This window comes from Dipteris shenzhenensis, chromosome 29 (assembly GCF_047967505.1).
Source record: "Dipteris shenzhenensis isolate YYH24624 ecotype China chromosome 29, Dip_SZ_1.0, whole genome shotgun sequence".
Classification (NCBI taxonomy): Eukaryota; Viridiplantae; Streptophyta; class Polypodiopsida; order Gleicheniales; family Dipteridaceae; genus Dipteris; species Dipteris shenzhenensis.
Window position 1 is genome coordinate 45,682,903 of NC_141624.1, and position 21,085 is coordinate 45,703,987.

The 21,085-nt window shown below is 43.5% G+C and overlaps 1 protein-coding gene across 5 annotated transcripts in view; it reads left to right on the forward strand.

Moving 5' to 3' along the window:
- LOC147882918 (nuclear protein) overlaps window positions 1–19,309 on the forward strand; it is a 57,632-nt gene extending 38,323 nt beyond the window's left edge. Inside the window, exon 5 of one of the 5 annotated variants that reach the window (XM_087400779.1) lies at window positions 19,238–19,309. In XM_087400779.1, coding sequence (XP_087256905.1) covers window positions 19,238–19,243 — 6 coding nt within the window. In that variant the 3' untranslated portion in view covers window positions 19,244–19,309. Of the gene's footprint in view, window positions 1–16,931; window positions 17,559–18,728; window positions 18,838–19,237 lie in introns of those variants that run through there. The other 4 variants (XM_087400778.1, XM_087400777.1, XM_087400780.1 and 1 more) reach the window with 4 other exon arrangements.
- Window positions 19,310–21,085: the final 1,776 nt, after the last annotated feature.

The window sequence follows — 21,085 nt, forward strand, 5'->3', positions numbered from 1 at the left end:
GGTGCAGGATAGGGTCTCGGATATCTGAGTCTCATAGACCCGCCTCTCTTTGTGGGAGGGGAGGAGGGTGCCCGACGGGGGCGTGTAAGGAGTCGTTCATCTTGTACTACTGTCCACTTTCCCTCCTTGCGCGCCTGATTCCGTTGTTGCAACAGGAAGCGCCTCTCCTCAACTTGTAGTGGAGTGAGGTTCTCATCCATGGAGATCGCTGGCTGGTCTCTTTAGGCTGACCTACGACATAAAGCTGAAAGTCGTACCTGAGCTTCATGGAACCGTATGATCAGGGGCTGCTCTCGGTTGGGGTCCCTCCCCACCCGCCATGCTCTCTTAATCCTGTGCTAAGTCGCAGAGTAGTAGCCACGAAGGCCGTCGCATTTGCCATTGGTGTAGCCTTAGTGCGTGGAATCCCATGTACTCTAATGTTGAGAGCCTTATTAGCTCTCTGCTGCTGCTCTAGGAGGGTAGCCGAAACGGTTAACCTTGCAGGTTCCCGTTTGGCTACGTCGACCCATCTGGACCTCTCCTCGATGGTGGCAAATTGCATTCTCCCAATCTGTGCCTTCCTAACTGGGATGCTCCTTGGGATTGTGCGTATAGCAGTGACCTCCTGATGGAGCTGTGAGATATCATGTCTGAGTCCTTGAATAAGATCAGCTTGGTCTCGGATAGCATGAGCTTGCTCCTGTATGAGACGCACCTGCTCCTAGGTGAAGTGTATTTGCTCTTGTGCGAAGCGTACAGCTCCATGTCGCGCTTTCGGATACTATGTACCTCCATCTGCAAGTTCTCCCAAACCTTTGATGGGTCAGCTCGTCCGTGCCCTAGCGGAAATTGAAAATACTGTGGCATGAAAGTGTGAGGATGAAACTGGAGGCTGGGTGAGTTGGGTGCGATATGGAGATGATTGTGGCCTTGATGAGGCGATCCTAGTAGGGTGTGGGAACGTGGGCTGACTGAGAGGCAGAGGGGAGAGAAAAGTCGAGGCGACCCCTCCAAAGTAGGTGTCATAATCAGTGAGAAAACTCTAGCGGGAGAAGAGGGGAGAGATGGGAGAGATGATGTCAGTGATAACCCCTCTATCCCAGGGGAGGATGGAGCAATCGATGTCATGGGTATGAGTATGTCACTGCCAGTAGCTGTAGCTGAGGATGTAGAGGCTGTGGTTGGATCTGGAGCTGAAACTGAGGCTGAGGCTGAAGCTGAAACTGAAGCTGGCGCTGAGGCTGAAGATGAGGATGTAGCAGGGGCTGAGACTGAAGATGAGGATGTAGCAGGGGCTGAGACTGAAGCTGAGGCGGAGGTGGCCCCCGCCTTTGCTTTGCTATCAACTCCGAGTCCACTTCGGTTGTAGGGTGTGTTCACATCCTCGAGTTTCAGTTGTGTTTGTTTCTTGTTTTTTGTTGTCATGTTTCTTGGCGGCTTTATCCATATCATTGCCACCTTTCTCCATTTCTTTTAACTGATCTTGTGTCTTTGGAGTAGGTCTTAGTGCAGGAGCGAGAGTGCCCCCCCCCCCCCCCCCCCCCCCCTCTCGCGAGAGGTACACCTAGTGGCGGGGGCTGAAGACGATGAGGAGGTAAGAGGCTAGGAGGGGAGGGGGAATTCGAGGTAAGAGGGTGGGGGGCGAGGCTAGGAGGGGGGAGGAAGGGGGGGGGGTTTCAGCCAATGAGGAGGGTAGACAATGGGGAGCAGCGGGGGCAGCACCTGCGAGTGGGGAGCAGCAGCAGGCGTGGCGGGCAGAAGCGGAGCAGCAGGGGCGGGGCAGAGCGAGCGGAGCGGAGAGGAGGGGGTGAAGCAAGAGCGGGAGGGGCTGGCGAAGCAGCGCTAGATGGAGCAGGAATAGCGCCGGGCGGAGAGAAGGGGACGGAGCTGCAGCGGGGGCAGCGAGCAGGAGAGGAGAGGAGGGGGCGGAGCTGCAGGCAGGCAGCGAGTAGGCAGGAGCGGAGCTGCAGCGGGGGCGGCGAGCAGGAGAGGAGAGGAGGGGGCGGAGCTGCAGGCGGGCAGCAAGAGAGGAGAGGAGGCCCTTGGACAAACATCACCAAGAGAGAGAAGCCTCGCAAAGGAGAGAGAAAGCTGCTGCAGCACCAAGAGGGCCTGAGAGGGGTGCTGGCTGCACCAAGACGGGGGAGGGAAGAGGGCTGCTGCACCAAGGAGGGAGGAGGGACAGCATTGGACGTGGGAATTTGTGTGGAATTAGGGAGGGGAGGCCCTTCTTTTATAGGCTAGTCTACCTTCTGCCCAAGATGCTCAATTTGGCATCTTTTCCAGCCCACCAAAATGGTGGGCTGACCTCTACACTTGCCCCTCTCCTCCTTGCCATTTGCTCCCTCCGATTGCCAAGTGGTTGGGCCAGCTGGCCCTGCTGCTAGCTCAGCCTGCAGCCTGCCTTGTGTTATCTAAAAACCCTAAAAATTCACAAACTTGTCAGAATTAAATTCTGCCTTCACCGACTGGTTCGTAGGAGGTAGTCCTAGACATTGACCTATTAGAAAGTCATTTTTGAGTTTGATTGAGTTTGATTGACCTCAACTAAGAGGCTGATTTGTTTGTCGTCTGATCTTATGTTGCCATGTCTCTTGGCTTTTTTCCCGGCTCACACCCAAGGCTCTGAGACATTCTCTTGGATGGCTGCTAGGTTGGTTTGCAATCTGTGTATGTGTTTGGTCCGCGAAATGGGTACTAAGGGGATGTGCGATTTTTGATGTCTCTCTTAAGGAGCATCACTCTCGTGGGTCATTGTCTATAACCTTAAGCAAGGTGATCCACCTTCATATGCTAGACCTAGCCCCCATGAACTTAGTTGCTAGCCAAAACGGAAACGTAAGAAACGAAAACGGGGAAAACCGGAGAAACGGAGTTTTCGAACCCCGCTGAAACGTAAGAAACGAAAACGGGGAAAACCAGAGAAACGGAGTTTTCGAACCCCGCTGAAACGGAAACGGAAACGGAAGAAACAGCAATATGGTACAATATATGTATAAAACATTATTTTTTATATATAATACAATTATCAGTAGAGTGCAAATTATACAGAATACAATTATCTATACTTGAAGCATCATGTAGCTTCTATGATTCTAAATTCCTATGATGATTGATGTATCTAGTATCATCTATTATCCATGAATGATGCTTCAACAATCAACATGTGTCATGAACTACGTTCTAAGTTGTAACAAGTTTGAAGTTAGGAGGATGGAGAGGTGACAGGGAGGATGGAGAGGTGAGAAAGGATGGAGAGGTAGGCGGAGGACGGGGAGGTGAAAGAGGATGGAGAGGTAGAAGGAGTCGGAGGAGGATGAGAGATAGGAGGAGGATGGAGAGGTAAGAGAGGAGAGGTAGTGGAGGGATGTAGAGTTGAGAGCAAGCTGAGGATAGAGAGCAGCTATCAGCCTGTAGGATGGAGAGATGTAGAGGAGAGCAGGTTGCGGGTGCCAGGGCCCATGAATCAAAGATGGAGTGGTTGGAAAGCAGCAAGATGGAGAGCAACAACACAGGAGGCGATGGAAACGACGACAGGAGGCGACGAATCGGCGAAAAACGTTTCAATCCAAAGAAGGCAAAAACAGTTTAATCAAAAGAGAGCCACCACCAATTTTTCTTGCATGAATAAGTTTCCATCCCTGAGGTGGTAGGCATGATGAGTGTCTCCAAAGACCTTATATACATATGCAACCGTGATACTTGCCACTGGTAGTGCATAACGAAACAATTTAAATCCAAAGTGCAGGAAGAAAGTTATAATCCACCTTTTGCTCGCCATAGGAAAATTCTGGCTACGTTTGCAGCCCTGGATAGACATTTCTTTGGGCCTGACATGAGATAGGACATCGCTGCCTACATTTCAGCCTATCTATCATGTCAAAATGCCAAGCATGACAAAAGAAAACCCAAATATTTGTTACAGCCTTTACCCACTCTTGAAGACCTTGGGAACATCACCATGGATTTCATTACTGGAATTCCCAAGACAAACCAAGGCCATGATGTGATTTGGGTAATAGTGGATCGTTTTAGCAAGCAAGCCCACTTTAGTTCTTGTAGAAAGAACCTCAAAGCACCTCAAGCCACACATTTTTTTGTCTGACACATCTTCAGACAGCACGGGGTGCCTGTTGGAGATATCATAGTCAAAGAGTGTGTTGGTGTGAAGCGTTGGTGTGTAGTACTAGGTGATCTAGTCTATGTGTTGAGTCATGTGTGAGTGCCACGTGTCATCATGGGACTAGGTGCTAGTGTGTGAGTGAGTAGCGTTTATAAGGCTTGTACTTCAATTGTCATGATATACTTGATGAATGAATGAAAGTCTTTTGTCATGTCTTCTAACCTCTCTCTCTCTCTCCACCATGTTTGTAAAAGTGCCTAAGTTCATAGTTTGAGACAGAGATTCGAAGTTTACAAGTAACTCTTGGCAAGCTTTTTTAAAAAACCTTGGAACCATTCTAAGCTTTTCTTCAGCTTTCCACCTGCAAACTGATTGTCAAACTGAAGTTACAAATAACACCCTCTCGGATTTGCTTAAAATTTATATTCATGATCAACAAACCCTATGGGAAAAGTATCTCCCTATTGTAGAATTTACCTACAATAACACCATTTATTCTTCCACCGGAAAGATCTCTTTTGAGATTATCTATGAAAGATTCTTACTAACTCCTCTAATGCCACGGTCCGCACAGCTCGTCAAAAAGCTCAAGAAAATCAAAGGGCAACTGCCAATAAGAGACGGAGAGATTTGGAAGTCAAAGAGGGACAATGGGTGCTATTAAAGTTTGACAAAGCTAGGTTAAAACCTAAGGTAGGCCAAAAGAAAATAAACCTAAAACTCTCTTTTAGGTATTATGGACCCTTTGAAGTGTTGCAGGTAATAATCAATGTCATAGTTCGATTGAGTCTTTCACGCCAATGGAAGATCCACAATGCTTTACACATCAACTTGATCAAAACCCTTTGTTGGGGAACCACCTCAAGAGCGAAGCCTTCAAGACCAACCCGAAGTGCAAGACAATGAGCTCCTTTTAAACCTGGAACAAATCATCTTCCACAACTTCACCACGCGAAGACAAGGGACGACTACAAAGAACTATCTCCTTAAGTTTAAGAAATTTCCATCCACTGATGCAAAATGGAAGGACACATCTATGTTTCGGGATTTTCATCACATCTTGGATACTTATGAGGAAGCATTTCCATTTAATGGCAACAGAATGAAAGACAGAGGGAATGTCACTCATCTTCAAGCTATATCCACTTGCTGGGTACTTTTTCTTCTAAATCTCTATTTATTTGAAAATATAAAGTTTTGCAAAATAATGAAAATGTTTTCCTTCTATTCAATTAGTTCATGGGCATCGTTACCAGAAACGGGTGTTTCTGGCTTGAAAATGGAAACACCGAAACAGAAACGGCATTTCTTCCACAACGCCGTTTCGTAATATTATGACAATGACTATGTCGGAGATCATGAGACCAGGAGATCCACTTAGGGATTCATATTTTTCCTTGGTCTAGGGAAATCCAGTGTATGAGGAGTCAAAAATAGTTGAGATTATGTAGCATTTATCTAGCATTTTGGATACTAGGCCAATTGAAAGCACAAATTACAAGGTGAAGCTGGATGCATTCTCAAGCAATTTGCATGATAGATTGGTGGGTGTAAGTACGTCCCCAACATTAGAGGGGGATCGTGTCCTTCAATGGAAGGAACTGCTCTCTTGGTCTTAGATTATTAGAGGTGATCTTAACATGATCGAGATGCCTTCAGATAAAAAAGAGGACAGAGAAGGTGGCATTCACTCTTTGGAGAGAGCAGCTTGGGATGCCTTCTTGTTTCAGCTTAGTGGCAAAGATGCTTTTCACACTAAGTCTCAGTCACTCATGTTTTCATGGTTGAACTAGAGGGTTCAGATGTCTATCCATTCATGGATTGATAGATTTTATGTTGGTGATTGGGTTCTGGATAGAGGTGGGACAATATGCATTAGCACTGCGGTGTCCACTTCAGACCACTTTCTGATTGTTTTGATGGTTTGAAAGCTTTGGCTGAGCAGCGACTCTGCCTGTCTCCGGATTCCAGATACCTTTTTTGCAGAGGAGGGCTGTTTTGCAGATTTGGGATTCTCACATACAGGATGGACAGCCTCACCCGTCACATGTGGTTGCAACCCTCTGTGATATTAGCGACTTTTATCACTCAGTTGCTCATACCAGGAGATGTGAGATTCTTAGGTGAGAGATTGGTATTCGCTAGCAGTTGGCAGCCCTTTAGAGGAAATAGCAAAAACGGCCTACAGATGCTTGGATTCAAGAGCGCCTTGGTACAGCAAGGGCTCATCACCATACATTATTAGATCAGAGAGCAAAGTATGGCTTTCATGCCAGAGAGTCATTCTGGACTCAGATCAGAGGTAGAGTCAATAATCTTTTCTCTACTCTTGGCCCTGGACATAGTGTTCACAACTTATGGGCTCAGACGATGTTCTACAAACAGATGCTGATGTCGTCATGCATATTACTACAGATTTTTATACCTCCCTTCTTATAGCAGATCCAGACACTGAGGCCAGATATGCAGAATGTCAGTACTAAATCATAGATGCAACATAGTCATGTCATGTAGGTAGTCGCCTATCTCATCATCATAGTCATCATCATCATCATTATCATCATCACCACCATCAAGACATTAGGGTGGGTGTGGCAATAGGGGCATGAGGTCGACGATAGAGTGCTGTTGGCCACTCAAAGGTGCAGCCCTGGCATGTCTCCTAGTCATAGCTCTGCGTCTAATCAGGGCTACAGTGACCCCCGTCGGGTGAGATCCTACTCTAAACATGGAGGGGATGTCCCCAAGTGTGATTTGTGAGTCAACCCTCTGTCTAAGGTGTTGGGTCACAGGTTTCGGGTCACAATCATGCCGAGGCCTCGTCGTGTGAGTGTCCATGTGATGTGGTTGGAAAAACTCCGTGATAGAACTCTGAGAGGGATCAGCCAAGGAAGAAGTCTGCTCCTGTCTTCGTGCTCGAAGTACCCTCTTGCGGAGTCTGAGTGCCTGATGAACGAAACCTGCCAAACATCATTGGCATAAGGAGGAAACTCCTCTTTTGGAGTTAGGCCAAACTAGGCTTATTGGAGCCCATAACATAAAGAGAGCGAGGAGAGAAGGCTTTTTGGATGCCTTCAGATTGTCCAGGGAACAATGATCGTTGGATGGCGGAGATGGTGATCTCAGAGTGTGACGTGGAGATGAATGGATGTCCCAGAGCCGACCAGATGCAGATTCAACTAGTGGGATCTTCGTAGAGGTCAATAACTGTGTTATTGTGTGTATTTGTTGCTAAGTTAGTGAACCGTTGACGTGAAAATATCCTATGTAAGCCTGCAGCAATGGGATATAAATCTTTTAGTGATAGGGATTTAATTAAGATGGAAGGGCAAGTGATCAATCATGTCGTTATTGTGTTGTTTGACTCAGTGTCCACACACAACCCACACACAACGTAAGTAATTTTAAGCTCGTAAAGAGGTTGAAAATAAAGACAAGTCCATTTGCGTATGCATATATGATCAGAATGGCAGGCGGAAGTTCAATTGAATTATGGGACCAAAGGATTATCTTGTTAGAACTTTGGATTTAGGACCATGCGGAGAGGTTATAGACTTTGAAATGACTAGACTTGCTCACACAGGTATATCCCTAGGAAAGGCTTGGCATTCTAGGAAGAATCAAGTCATTGATTGGAAAAATCACGTTTATCAGTTCAAGATGAACAATGTGTTGTATGTATTACGAGGTGGAAAGGATGTGTGTCTCAGGGAGCGTTAGTTTCCGTAATGGAAGTTTAAAAAACTCAGGAAGAGTTTTTGTTTCTTCGTACAGCATTGATAGAGGCCAATGAAGGTCCATAAACTACTATTACCCAGATCCATAGTGTCAAACATGGATGGTAATTTACCAATCATTTCTAGAGTGTTGTGTTTGAGGCACTAAGAACTCAGTTGGGAATAAGTAGTGGGGATCATTCTTAATGGATGGTCAGAATAGAAATAGTTAACGAGACTTTAGAGGAGATGCTTAGAGCATATGTTTCACCGAGGTAACGTACGGGGAACAAATGGTTAACATTTAGAATTTGCCTACAATGATAAAAAACATTTCTCTACGGGAATGAGTCCATTTGAGTTGAACCATGGTTATAGACCGGTAAATCAAACCACGGTTGGAATACCTTAGAAAGTGGCTAGTGCCGCGACCTATGTTGTTAAAATATGAGAGATGCCAGCACTTACGAGAGCTAACACATGCCAAGCTATGAATAGTGCTAAGCCATATGCGGATGACAATAGAACTGTTAGAGAATTTAAGGAAGGAGAAAAAGTTTTTTCCAGAATTCATTCATTTCGCTCTAAGTCTTTGACTGTGTAGGAGAGTGCGCTAAATTATCACCCAGATATTGTGGGCCGTGGTTAATTCTTAAAAGAATAGGCAAGGTCTCCTATAAAATGGAATTACTTGATGTTTCATGTTTAAGTTTTTCCACCAAGGTGACTCACTGATTGAGGGTGTTGTTTTGTTTCTGGCGATAGAGGATAATGCAAGGCGCAAACCAACAAGAATCCTGGACCGACGAATAATGCAAGTATGCAATCGAAAGATAGCCGCAGTGTTGGTTGCATGTCATGGTTTACCTTTATCTGAGGCTACCTGGGAGTTTGTGTATCAGATGTAGAGAGCGTTTCTAGATCTCATCTTCATCGAGGGTGATGATGCCTGAAGAGGGAACTAATGTTATGTCCTTGGAAGAGGGGGGCAACATGACCTTGGAAGGGTGAGTCAGCATTTTTTTTGAGAGGACCGGATTTATATTGTATACTGTTGTGCTATACGTTAATAATCAAAGGACCAATGTGAAGGTCCTTGGTGAGGGTGACATGGCACAAACTTGGTGAATCTAAAGCTGAGGACCTAGGTGCACCTAAATGTGTGAATTGCCAAGGGGCAAATGGAATTAATGTTTAGGTGCATGGGCCTCTAGCTTTTCACATGTGGCATCACCTAGGGAGACGAGGGCTTTGGAGAAAACATACGAGCTGTTCTCTCTGAAGGTTGGCTGGGTGGATATACAATGTGTCGTCGCCTGTGAGTCCGATGTTTTCATGCTTCATCGTGACCTCTAGGAAAAGATGAGGCCTTTGCTTCCTAGTTTATGCAACGTCTTATTTCTATCAATAGCTGCCCTATCATTTACATAAGCTTAGCCAAGTTAGGCATTTTATAGATGATTTATTTGTACGAGATGTTCTCGACCTTCAAGACCTTATGTACAAAGACGCTTGTGGTTTTGGAGAAGGAATCTATCCTTATGACTCTTGTGAACCGAACTGCACTTCAAGAGGGGATTCTTGTGTTTTCTTGGATCTTAGACCTTATCAATGTATCGTAGGATTAGAGGAGGTTGATATATGATAGACATGAACAACCAGAATATAGTGGTTTACACATTATAAAAATGCCTCACATTGACTAAAACATTTTTGATTTGGCAAAATATGGAGTCATTTCTCCCAAATTCCATAGATTATTGTGCCTTTAAGGAGCCTTATATCACTCAATGTAGTAATTTGCTAATACACAAGAGCTATAATCCAAGAAAAATAATGAGAAAAGTACACACAATCTTAGATATGAAGTCTTTTATCTATGGTGTATTGGCCTTAGGCATGTTTAGAATGACTGAACATAATGGAAACAAAAAGCGGCAAGCTGAATAGCCCGTTTTCTTTTAGTTTCAAGTGTGATGGAGTATGCATGTGCTTTCTAAGTTAGGAATGTAATTTGCATCTTTGTAGGAAGCAGTACATAAGTGTAAGGGCTTCATTTAGCTTTCTATGTTTTAACTTCTGTAAAAAAAAAAATTCATTCGTACACGAGAGAGAGAGAGAGAGAGAGATTTTATTCCTGTTTTTTGGTTGATTTTGTTGCTTGATTATTTTTGCTTAGTCACCTTCTTCCTTTCTTCTCTCTCTCTCTCTCTCTCTGTGCGTGTCTCTGTGTGTGTCTTTTTTTTGGGGGGGACATATTTTAGTAAGCACTAGGTTTGCCCAAGAGACTCCACGGGTCTTTAGAAACCCAGTATTGCTGCTTACGCTTGGGCATTGATGACGACATAAGTGTTGCTCTGCTTGCTAAGTATGTCTTCCTTTTGTTGTTCAAAAAAACTTTGTTACCTCTTTTCTCTTCTCCTTCGTTTTCTCTTTTATTTTCTGTATAGATTTTCAGACTTTAGAACAAAAAAATAATCTAAATTTGTACGATTGGATATATTCTAGTCTTTCAAAGGTATACTTTTGAGCATAATGCATTATTGAGCCTGTTTAGATCTCTGGTATATGTTAAGGCCCAGCAATATGGTGCCTTCACTTGTGAGTGTGGGCTGGCCCATGTTTGGTGCTACTTTAAGAAAGAGATCAAGAGCATGGCCTTGCGAGCTAACATGTGAGTGTGAATATTGCAAATGTTTAGACCCCCATGCATCTTGGGCAAACAAACATAATTATATTTGAGAAGTCGGGGTGCCTAACAATCATGTCTAGTGTACCACAAACATTCCATAACCTTGGTGACAACTTTTTGAATGTCCAGAGAAGACCAGGGATTAGTGGCACTTGAAACTACATGTATGCCATGAGAATGGACTGCAAAAGCTGAAGGCAAACATACAATGGGCAAGTAGATAAATTCCAATAATCCAGCTTATGAAAAAGCTTTTGTAGCATCCAAGGTCTTTCAAAGAGATATGCCATCCAATAGGATTAACTCAAATGACGCACCACCTGATCATAGGGAGCAAGAGGCCAGGCCACAAAATGCAATGCCAATCACTCTCACGTAGATGTAAAAGTTTGGTATGCTTTCCGGCACTCAGATTATGCTCCCCTTTAATGAATGGCCGTGAGAAGTCAGGGCTTGGGCTTGTCAACACCGATGCACGAGTCAAAAGGCAAATTCTAGGTCTTCAAAACTGAGCTGCGCTTCTTTTGATCACAAAAAGGCATCCTTCTTCAAGAGGTCTGTAAGAGGAGCTGCCCTCTTGTCAAATTTCCGAATAAATTTCTTGTGGAAGGAAGCAAGACCCAATTAACCTCTCAGCTGGGTTGGATTTAGTGGCTGTGGCCATTCCCTCACGCATTTCACCTTTGCGAGGTCCATTTGAATCCCATATCTGCTCAAAATGTGCCCCTAGTATTCAACCTCTTTTGCCATACCAAGTATTCAACCTCTTTTTCCATAAAGATACATTTGCTGGCTTTTGCATAAAGCTGATGCAACCTCAAAATTTCCAGCACTTGTTTGCTCTTGCTGCAATTGAGCGATGCCTTAGATGCTTTCAAGAAGTTTGTCGCTCAGGTTGAGAATCGGACAGGACGCAGGCTGAAATGCCTCAGATCCGATAATGGGGGTGAGTATGTGTCACATGCTTTTGTAGAGTTATGCGAAGCTAAGGGCATTAAACAGGAACTCACAGCCCCTCATAATGCATCTCAAAATGGTGTGAGTGAGCGGATGAATCGAACTATTCAGGAGAAAGTTCGATGTATGTTGTCTTATGCTGCACTGCCCCATCGCTTTTGGGCAGAAGCCGTGCAAACAGCAGTTCACCTAATTAACAGGTCGCCGAACAAGGCTTTGGAGTTGAAAGTCAGAGGAGGTGTGGTCTGGCAAGCCACCTTCATATAAGCACTTACGTGTGTTTGGCTGCGAGTGCTTTGCTCATGTACGCAAAGAACTGCGCACCAAACTGGAGCCAAAGTCTTTCAGATGCATCTTCATGGGTTACGGTGACGAAGGTGAAATGGGGTACAGGTTATGGGATCTCGTCAAACGGAAGATTATACGCAGCAATGACATCATCTTTAAAGAGGATAGTGTACACAAAGAACCCGTTCAACCTGTGGAATACAGGAGGGTTGTTTATGATGATGTCGGACAGCAAAGAATGCCCATTAATATGCAGCAGCAGGCTGCTGTAAATAACCCTGTTCAAGAGGGTATACAGGCTGAAAATCAGCCAGACAATTTTGCCAATGATGCACCACTGGATATGCTAGCAAATGGCGCTGTAGAACAGCCAAATATGGTGGTACAGCCACCCGTCATGCATGACGAACAGGCTAGACAGCAGCCTAATACGGAACATTTTGTTAGGAGGAGCACCCGTGTGTACAACGGCCTCCTGACAGGTTTGTTCGAGGAGCCAATAATGTGGCTGATTTTATCATGCTGACAGATTGTGGTGAGCCTTCCAGCTTCAGGGAAGCTATGGGAAGAACAGAGAAAAGGAAGTGGGAGAAAGCCATGCAGTCAGAAATGGACTCCCTACTTCAAAATGATACATGGGACTTGGTGCAACTACCTGCAGGCAGAAAGGTTTTGCCATGCAAGGGGGTTTACAAAGTCAAAGTAGATTCAAATGCTTTACCGAGGTATAAGGCCAGATTGGTTGCCAAGGGATTTAAGCAGGAGAAGGGCATTGACTTTGATGAGATCTTTTCCCCTGTAGTCAAGATGACTACTTTGAGAGCAGTGTTAGCTCTTGTTGCTCATGAGGACATGGATTTATGTCAGATGGATGTGAAGACTGCTTTTCTTCACAGAGATCTCCATGATGAGATCTACATGAGTCAGCCAGAGGGATATGCTGTTAAAGGGAAAGAGCAGCTTGTGTGTAAGCTCAAGAGGAGCTTGTATGGACTCAAGCAGGCGCGAAGAGAATGGTACAAGAAGTTTGATGCCTTCATGCAGTCCCAAGGGTATCATAGGTGTGAGACCGATCACTGCTTGTACACCAAACGGGCAAAGGATGGTAGTTTGATGCTACTCATTCTATATGTGGATGACATGCTGATTGCTAGCAAATCTCAGCAGGAGATTAGTGCTTTGAAGAAGCAACTGCATAAGTCTTTTGACATGAAAGACTTGGGTGATGCAAACCATATTCTTGGTATGCGGATTATTCGTGACAGGTCCAAGGGACTTTTGTTTGTGTCACAGAAGGAGTACATTGACAAAGTACTGCAGAGGTTTAAAATGGAGGGGGGGAAGTCTATTAGTACCCCGTTGCCTCCTCATTTAAAACTCAGCAGTAAGGACAGCCCAGATCAGATGATGATAAGGCTGAGATGGCCAAGGTTCCGTATGCATCTGCAGTTGGTTCTTTGATGTATGCCATGGTTGCCACTCGTTCGGATATTGCTTTTGCGGTGGGAGTCATCAGCAGGTATATGGCAAATCCAGGCAAGCAGCACTGGGAAGCAGTGAAAGGCGCCTTGAGGTCTCTCAAGGGTACCAAAGACTTGTGCATATGCTATGGTAGGCAGGATGCATTGGTGCATGGTTTTACAGATTCAGACTATGCAGGGAATGCAGATAACCGGAAGTCTACTACCGGTTATATTTTCACATTTGCAGGAGGTGCTATATCATGGGTGTCTCGGTTGCAGAAATGCATTGCACTGTCAACCACTGAAGCTGAATATGTTGCAGCCACTGAGGCTTGCAAGGAAGCAATATGGCTTACTCGGCTGGTGGGAGGTTTAGGCATTACAGGAGATATGCCAGTTTTGCATTGTGATAGTCAGAGTGCTATCATGTTGGCAAAGAATCCGGTCTTTCATCAGAAGACCAAGCACATAGATGTGAAATACCATTTCATCAGGGAGGTACTGGAAGACAAGCGGCTTGAGCTTGTGAAGGTGCATACTGATGATAATCCTGCAGATTTGCTCACTAAGAGCTTGCCTACAAAGCGATTTGCACATTGTCGCCGCATCATGGGATTAGGATGAGACCATTCTTATTTTATGGTCTTGTATACAGTAACTGTATATTGCTGTAATTTTTTATTCTTTTCTCCCCTTTAGGCACATTGGCCTTTAGGTGGGAGGTTGTTGGGGTAAAGGCACATTGCCACCCTTTAAAAGTTATGACCCCTATGACTGTCTTAGGGTGAATCCCTAATCCTAATAAAACCTTTGAGTTTGTGGTGTGGCTCAACACATTTTACACACCCACACTCCTGGTGTCTCTCTCTCCTAACGTTCGACTCCCCTCTCTTTCCCTCACAGATGTCACCAAAGAAAACCAGCACATATCGGAAAAGAAATTGGTGCAATATTTTGTTCACATGTGCCTGAAAGGTAGCTGGTGCATTTGTCAACCCTGTTGGTAAACTGAAAGGAAAGCATGGAGTGAACACAAACTCAGAATTCTTACTTTTGGAATGAAGAAAGATGAGGTCCTTAAGTAGGCACATCTTACATGATCATTGACATCACTGATGACCTCTGAGCTCCACAATCATCTCCTCAATCTGCTCCTAGATTCTCTCAATCATCCTATGTGGCTTCTACCACCACCTAACAGTGCTTATGGGCACCTAATTGTGCCTCTAGCACACACACATAGAAACCAAGGTGTGCCTGGGGCATACACCTTGAGATATCCCAACATACCCCCCCTCAAGGGAATGCCTCAGGCTATGTCAAGGATACAGCTAGCACAAGGTGTCACATGCCATCTCATGGTGGTCATGGATCTATCAATGGCTAGGATCTCAAGCTAGCAAGGGTTCCCATGGGTGTAAGGTAAACAAAAGGGATACAAAAGACCTTCCAGTGGTTATCTCCCCTGCATGTATATGCACACAATGTCTGCAGGAGGTACCATGGAGCAAAAACACATACACATGGCCTACATCATATGGTGACCAGAGGTGTTTACAAAACACAATAGTTTATTTCATTCATTTTGGAGGACTATCCAGGCTGAGTACCTTGACTCAACATAAAAAAGAGAGATCTGGAGCATATATGGAGATTATTCAAAAAGCATAATCTTCATGGGATGCCTCATCTTGTGGAGGCACATCAACTGAAAGTAGATTGGCATTTTCTGACTTTGAAGTTGCTTCCTTTTTGGCTCTACAAAACTTTTCATGATGATTGTTTTTGCCACAGTGTTTGCATGGATTGATCTTGAAGCAGTCTTTTGAGAGGTGATTAGTCTTCCCACAATGATTGCAAGGTGAAAAATTGCCCTTCTGGATTTTTATGGCATAGGTTGTGTCATTGCCTTTCCGGAGTTCCATGTGTCTTTCTTCTTCTTGAAGAGCAGAGATAAGACCTTCAAGATTAGGATTAGGAAGATTTTTCAAAGTGGTAACAACATGATCATAATCTTCAGGCATACTCTTGAGCAACACTGCCATAGCATCATCTGTAGTGATAGGAGAGTTGATAGAAGCAAGTTGAGTCATGAGGCTCCGCATGTAATTGACATGGGCAGCCAAAGGAGTGCCACTAACCATCTTCAATTCAAAGAAAGCAATCTTAAGTGATAATTTTGAGATGTGAGAGCTAGCACCAAAAATAATGTCAAGCTTTTGCCAAGCTTCTGAAGGAGACTCTAAGTCAGAGATGTGATCAAGAGCAATGATGCCATATGCTTTCTCCTCTCTAGCAGGATCTCTTGCTGGGTGTGTCGGAGCTGAGGATTCTCCAGCATTGGAGGTTGTTGAAGAAGAAGTTGAAGCCGGTTTGACAAGCCCCCAGAGGTTTTCCCTCATTAATGCAAACTTGACCTTCATCTGCCATGTGTGGAAGCCCTTACCATTGAACTTGTCCATATTCAATATGGTAGCCATGAGAGGGTCTAACCCAAGAATTGGGTAGTGTCTTCTCTCTTACAGGGGAAATATGAGCAATAAAAAGTAATCCTTCAAAGAGTAACAACTTGAATACTTTGACTTGGATTTCTCTATGTGACTGAAGTAAATGTCAAAGCATAAGGCAATTAGTCAGAGCAACATTTATGCAAGATGTCTAAGCAAAAAATGACCAAGTAGATGCTAGAAAATGAGCATAGCAGACTGAAAATAAATCTTGGTCAAACTACCAGTCAAACTTTGACTGTCCAAAGTCAAACTTAGACTTGCATAGTGAAGCTTTCATGGCCAAAGAGGCAGCTCAGAAATCTGCTTCAATTCTTCATGCAGAGGTCGAAATTCAGAGGGCTTTTGTACTGGAGAGGAAGGTAAATAGGTAGAGCTTCTCCCTCAGAAAGGAATCGCGCAGAAGTAGCCACGTCGCCAGCATTATAGAAGAACCGTGGACTGGTTTTTTGACGAAAACTACCCGAATGCTGCTCCAAATGAGCTCTGAGCAGCAAGGTCGTGATAAAGTCCTTGTGTCACATTTTAGGCACCAGCTGATCTCATGTGACCTTTATCTTTCTGATTGACTCCTTATCTTCATCTCTTTTGAGACAATTTTGGTGATTCAAGATCCTTGTCAAGTCATGCCGATTCTATCATGCATCAAGAGCACTTGAGGCCAACTGAATGAATCGAATCACGTTTTTTTTTTCACCTAGAAAAGGACTTCATATGCATCTTTATCCTCTCCCATGCATTCACCCAATGTCAGATCTGGCTGTGTCAATGTTGTGCCAATGGTGGGTACCACGTGCTGTCCATTATGTACTGTCATGGCTGCTTGGACAGACTTTATTTATACCTGACTAGCATTTGGGGCGGCTGTGATTTGATTTGTAAAGGGTTGCATAAATGTTTTTTGAACTTTTTTTTGGGGGGGGGGGTAGAGATGCATGAAATTTGAGGTTTCCAAACTGCTGTTTCATGGAAAGTTGGTACAATCAGGATAAGGTACCTAGCGCTGAAAGACGTTGGCAGAGTTGAGCTAGATGCTGAATCAGGAACTGTGCACCACACTCTGTATTTTAGCAGATGCTTTTGTAGAACTGAATTTATATTGTCACCGGGTTATTCTGATATTATTGGGGTGTGTGAAGCTGGTTATTGTGCGTAAGTTCTCATGTGATGAAGCTGACTTATGCAACCGTTTTTCCTTTGCAGTTTGAATGGAGAAATGGATGGTTTTATGCATTATCGCAGAAAGCAATTGCTTCTGGATCAAGTGATCCATGCCCCCTGCACACCTCTTGGCTAAACGAATTAGGGGCTGTATAGGGGGGACTCCTATGCATGCTTTTTTTCCATTTCCCTCATCTAAGTACATATTTGCAAGTGACTAGTGTCCCTTGGTAACAATGCTTGCTATTTGCTATTGTACATTCAACATCATAGTGCAACATTTTTCATAGAGCTAATCTGTCATATAAGTAGAACATCTCCATTTATGCATCATGGAGATGGCGAACACAAGAAACATTGTAGGTTTGAGTCAGGGAAGGAAGAGCATCAATTAAGGACATCGAAAACTGAAGGGGAGAGTTGAGAGGGAGGTGAAGTGGTCGGGAGCAAGTGAAGTCAACTTGAGGTAGGTGGAGGTTGCAATAAATTCGTTAAAAAAAATAGTAGTAGCAAGTAGATAGGGAATGGATGGATAGAACAACATAAGCGCATGGACATGTCATTAGTGCATTCTTTCCAACCCCTAGAAAAGGGAATCCCATTCTAGTTTCTAGGGTGGTAAGGCCAAGTGATCTACAGCCTCAACCAAGTGGTCTTGGATGGAAATAACCAAATTTTCTCTCACACAAGTGGTCTAAAATTGGTTATTCCCATTTTTCAGCCAAGTGGTCTTGGATGAGATAAAAATTGGTTATTTTCTCACCCAAGTGGTCTAAAATTGGTTATTCCCATTTTTCAGCCAAGTGGTCTTGGATGAGATAAAAATTGGTTATTTCCATTCTAAACCGGCTGTAGACCACTTGGCCTAGAGTGGAAATAATGATGACAGATTTCCTGTCAAAACCTGTCTATGTGCTAAGGCCCCTAAGTAGGGACGGTGTGGTGAGAGCGTAACTTCTTTATGAAAAACATTAAAATTGTCCTTGGTGTAAGGTAGTTAATGGTGCATCATTCCTCCCTCTCTTCAACCATCTCCTCTCAACTCAAGTAATGGCCTTGGAATAAGTAGGTTTTATAGGGTATTGAGACATTGATTCCTTGAAATTGGAAAGTTTAATTTAGTGAATCACTATTATTAGAGAAATTAAAATATTGTATGATGTCTTCAATTCAATTCCTAGAAGAATTCGAAAGTTTTATATTCACATAATAACTTGAAGTCTTCATACTTATGGCTTAGTAAGAGTCTAATAGTGGTTATGTTAATAGTTGTTTTTATTTACAAAAAAGCCTTGTGTATAATCTCCTAAGTCCATATTTCTATTATTTGAGATGTTGAGTTACTCATTTATGTTTCCTTAAGCTTCAATTGCAATCTAAATGCTAGAGTCATAGTCAACTCAGTTTGTCACACGTCTCCATGATTTAGGCAAAGTTATTTAGGCAAAGTGTAGTATTAATATCGTGAAAGTCTATGCAAGAGTTTGGTTTATTTAATACCTAATGAGCCTATACATATTTATCGACGATATTGAAACAAGTTGAAGACTCTTCAATGGGCTTGCCATTGATTTGTGTATACACAATTGTTGTTTGTGACATTTCGAACCCGTTCGTCCATTGGTAAAACTTTTTTAGTTTATTTTTTCTTTCATGTTTCTATTGTTGTATAGAGTAGTGAATGAGTGGACCAGTAAACGAAGTTTGTCCTGTACTTTGATTGCTCTTGGTTCGCGTTTATTCATATTTGATCAATAGTAGACCCGTGTATTGTAGTGCTTTCCAAAATCAATTTTCGCAAGCCTTTCTCTTGCATCATGCCTTTCAACTTTCTTGCAGGGTTTTTGTCGGAGTTGTAGTCGATGTTGAAGTCACCCATAATGTACGTTGTTGCCTCCTTGGGTATTTCCCGGAGGATGTCGCCTAACATTCGTAGCATTTTGTCTGTTTTTGCTTTTGGTTCGACGTTGGATGTATTTCTATATGTGTTTCTTGAAAGCACAAGATAGTTGACGTAAGGATGATTTTGGAGGCCATCATGTCTTTTCGGTGAAGTCAAAATGATCGTGTGTTTAAGCTTTGTAATGTTTTTTCATAGATCTCATTTATGGTGAAATCTAACTGTTTGAATTTTCATATCCTATGTGTTCGTAATCTTGAAATTTCTTCTGAGACCTTTCTATCTACTTTTATTTGTTTACTTCGAACTTTTGATGTGAAGTACATAATTGTTGGGTCTTGAACTCTTGACATTGTTGTGTATACAAGGCCATGTGTCGTAATTCGTTCTGGGTTAAGGGTGAGCGAATCCAGTGTTAACCCTTGCGAACGATGAATTGTCTGTCTAGGTGTAGGTTGGATCGGGAATTGTTTCCTAGTATTTGTGTTCAAATGGTTGTTGTCGACTTGGATCTCGCGGGCGATAGGTTGTATTGGTGTCCTTGACGTAAGCCTACTATTAGAGTCATTGTTTTTGTATTTGTAACGTGCTCTAGAGCTCGCTTTTTTGTTGTTTAATTCTATCCAGACAATAGATGGTCTTTGCGACTTGTCAGAGTCTTTGAAAACGTCGTCAATCCCATTCACGATTCCGTCGTTGATGTCGAGGTTACTTGAGCATATTTCTATGATCATTCTTGGTTTGAGCAACAGTTCGTGCAGGCCTATTGTTTTCCTGGGGTTTGTCGGTATTGTTATTGTTTTGGTATAAGTCTTGTGCCTGATATCCATTGCTTTGAGTGTGTGGAATGCCCTCCAAGCTTTCAAATACTCACATTGTGATTGTCCTTTGCTTTGTTAGTGTAAAACAAGTGCGAGATCTTATTCGCATTTGTGAGACTTTGAAGGTGGCAATCATTGAGTGTTTGGATGTCTTCTGCAGTCTGTGTTTCAATCCTTGTTCAATTGAGTACCGCTAAGAACGCCGTGTTGTCTTGGCACATTGATTGTTTTAGCTTGAAGTATTTAACCTCACTTCTCCAAGATGACCCTAGCATTGATGTAATTGCTGCTTGCTCCGCAAAAATTATAGGAGTCCTTCACTAGGCTTGCCTGGCAAAGGTCGTCGCATAGGATGACATGCACTCCGTCGAATGGCTTGCAATGGTTGTGCTTTATCTCCCTCATTCGGATGTTTGCCTCGTGGAATGTGTTTGCTTTAACCAAAGATATATCGTTTATCAGAAGGGCCTCGATGTTGTGGTATTGTGTATGTACTGTCAACAAAGGGAGATGCAATGCGGCATGCAGTGAGCTTCCACCGATTGCCCTTGCCGCTTTCCCAGTGTAGGCCAGCAGTAAGCTCTTCGGCAAATCAATATCCGAGGTTGGTTTTTGCGAGTACTGGCGACATAATGCCTTCGCTATTGCATGATGTCTTCCAATGTGACTCTTTGTTCAGTGTTCATTTCCCTTAGTTACTCGTATCTTTTATTCACTAGAGTCACCTAGTTGCATTCACGAATAAATGATGTTTAATGCCTTCTTGCAGGAGTCCATGTCATGGCTGAGGTCATTATGCTCTCTTGAAATGCTTATTTGGTTTTCGCTTGTGGTGTTGAAAGTTGTGCTTGTTGTGACATCTGCTGTTTTTGGAACTCGTTTGAATTTATTGAACATATTTCAATGATTGTTAATAAGATGTTGGTGTTGGTTGTACATATCTCTCCAACTTTGGATTTTGTCATTCAAGGCGTTTTTTTGAAATGGCAGGTACAAAAAGCAAAGCTCCCTGTGATGGTTTTTTTGTTCTTTCACCAAGTTGTAATTGTTGAACCGAATTCGTTGGGCAAAGGCCTCAATATCTTTGTTTGCCGCATGGGTGGTCTTGGGAATCCAAACCTACATTCCCTTTTCCTTCTCCAACAGGTTTGCCTGTTCTTGTGTGCTTGCAAGTCCTTTTGACCAATAGTGAGTTTGTTGTTGTCTGTTGTGATGTACCTCTTATGAATTGCTCTATGGTGGGGTCGTCGTCGTTACAATCGGGTGCATCGCCCACCCATAGCAAGCCATGGCCATGTTGACTTCCTCTGTGTTGGCGTTCTGTCATAAAGAAGAGATCCAATATAGGCCCAAGAATGGTCTCGTCATTGTGCAATAACTTGTGTAGGTAGTATTGTGCTGTTGTGACAGAGTCTAACCTGGTAAGCTCTTGCACATCGATAACGTCTTGATCATCACCGTCGAGGGTGCTCCTT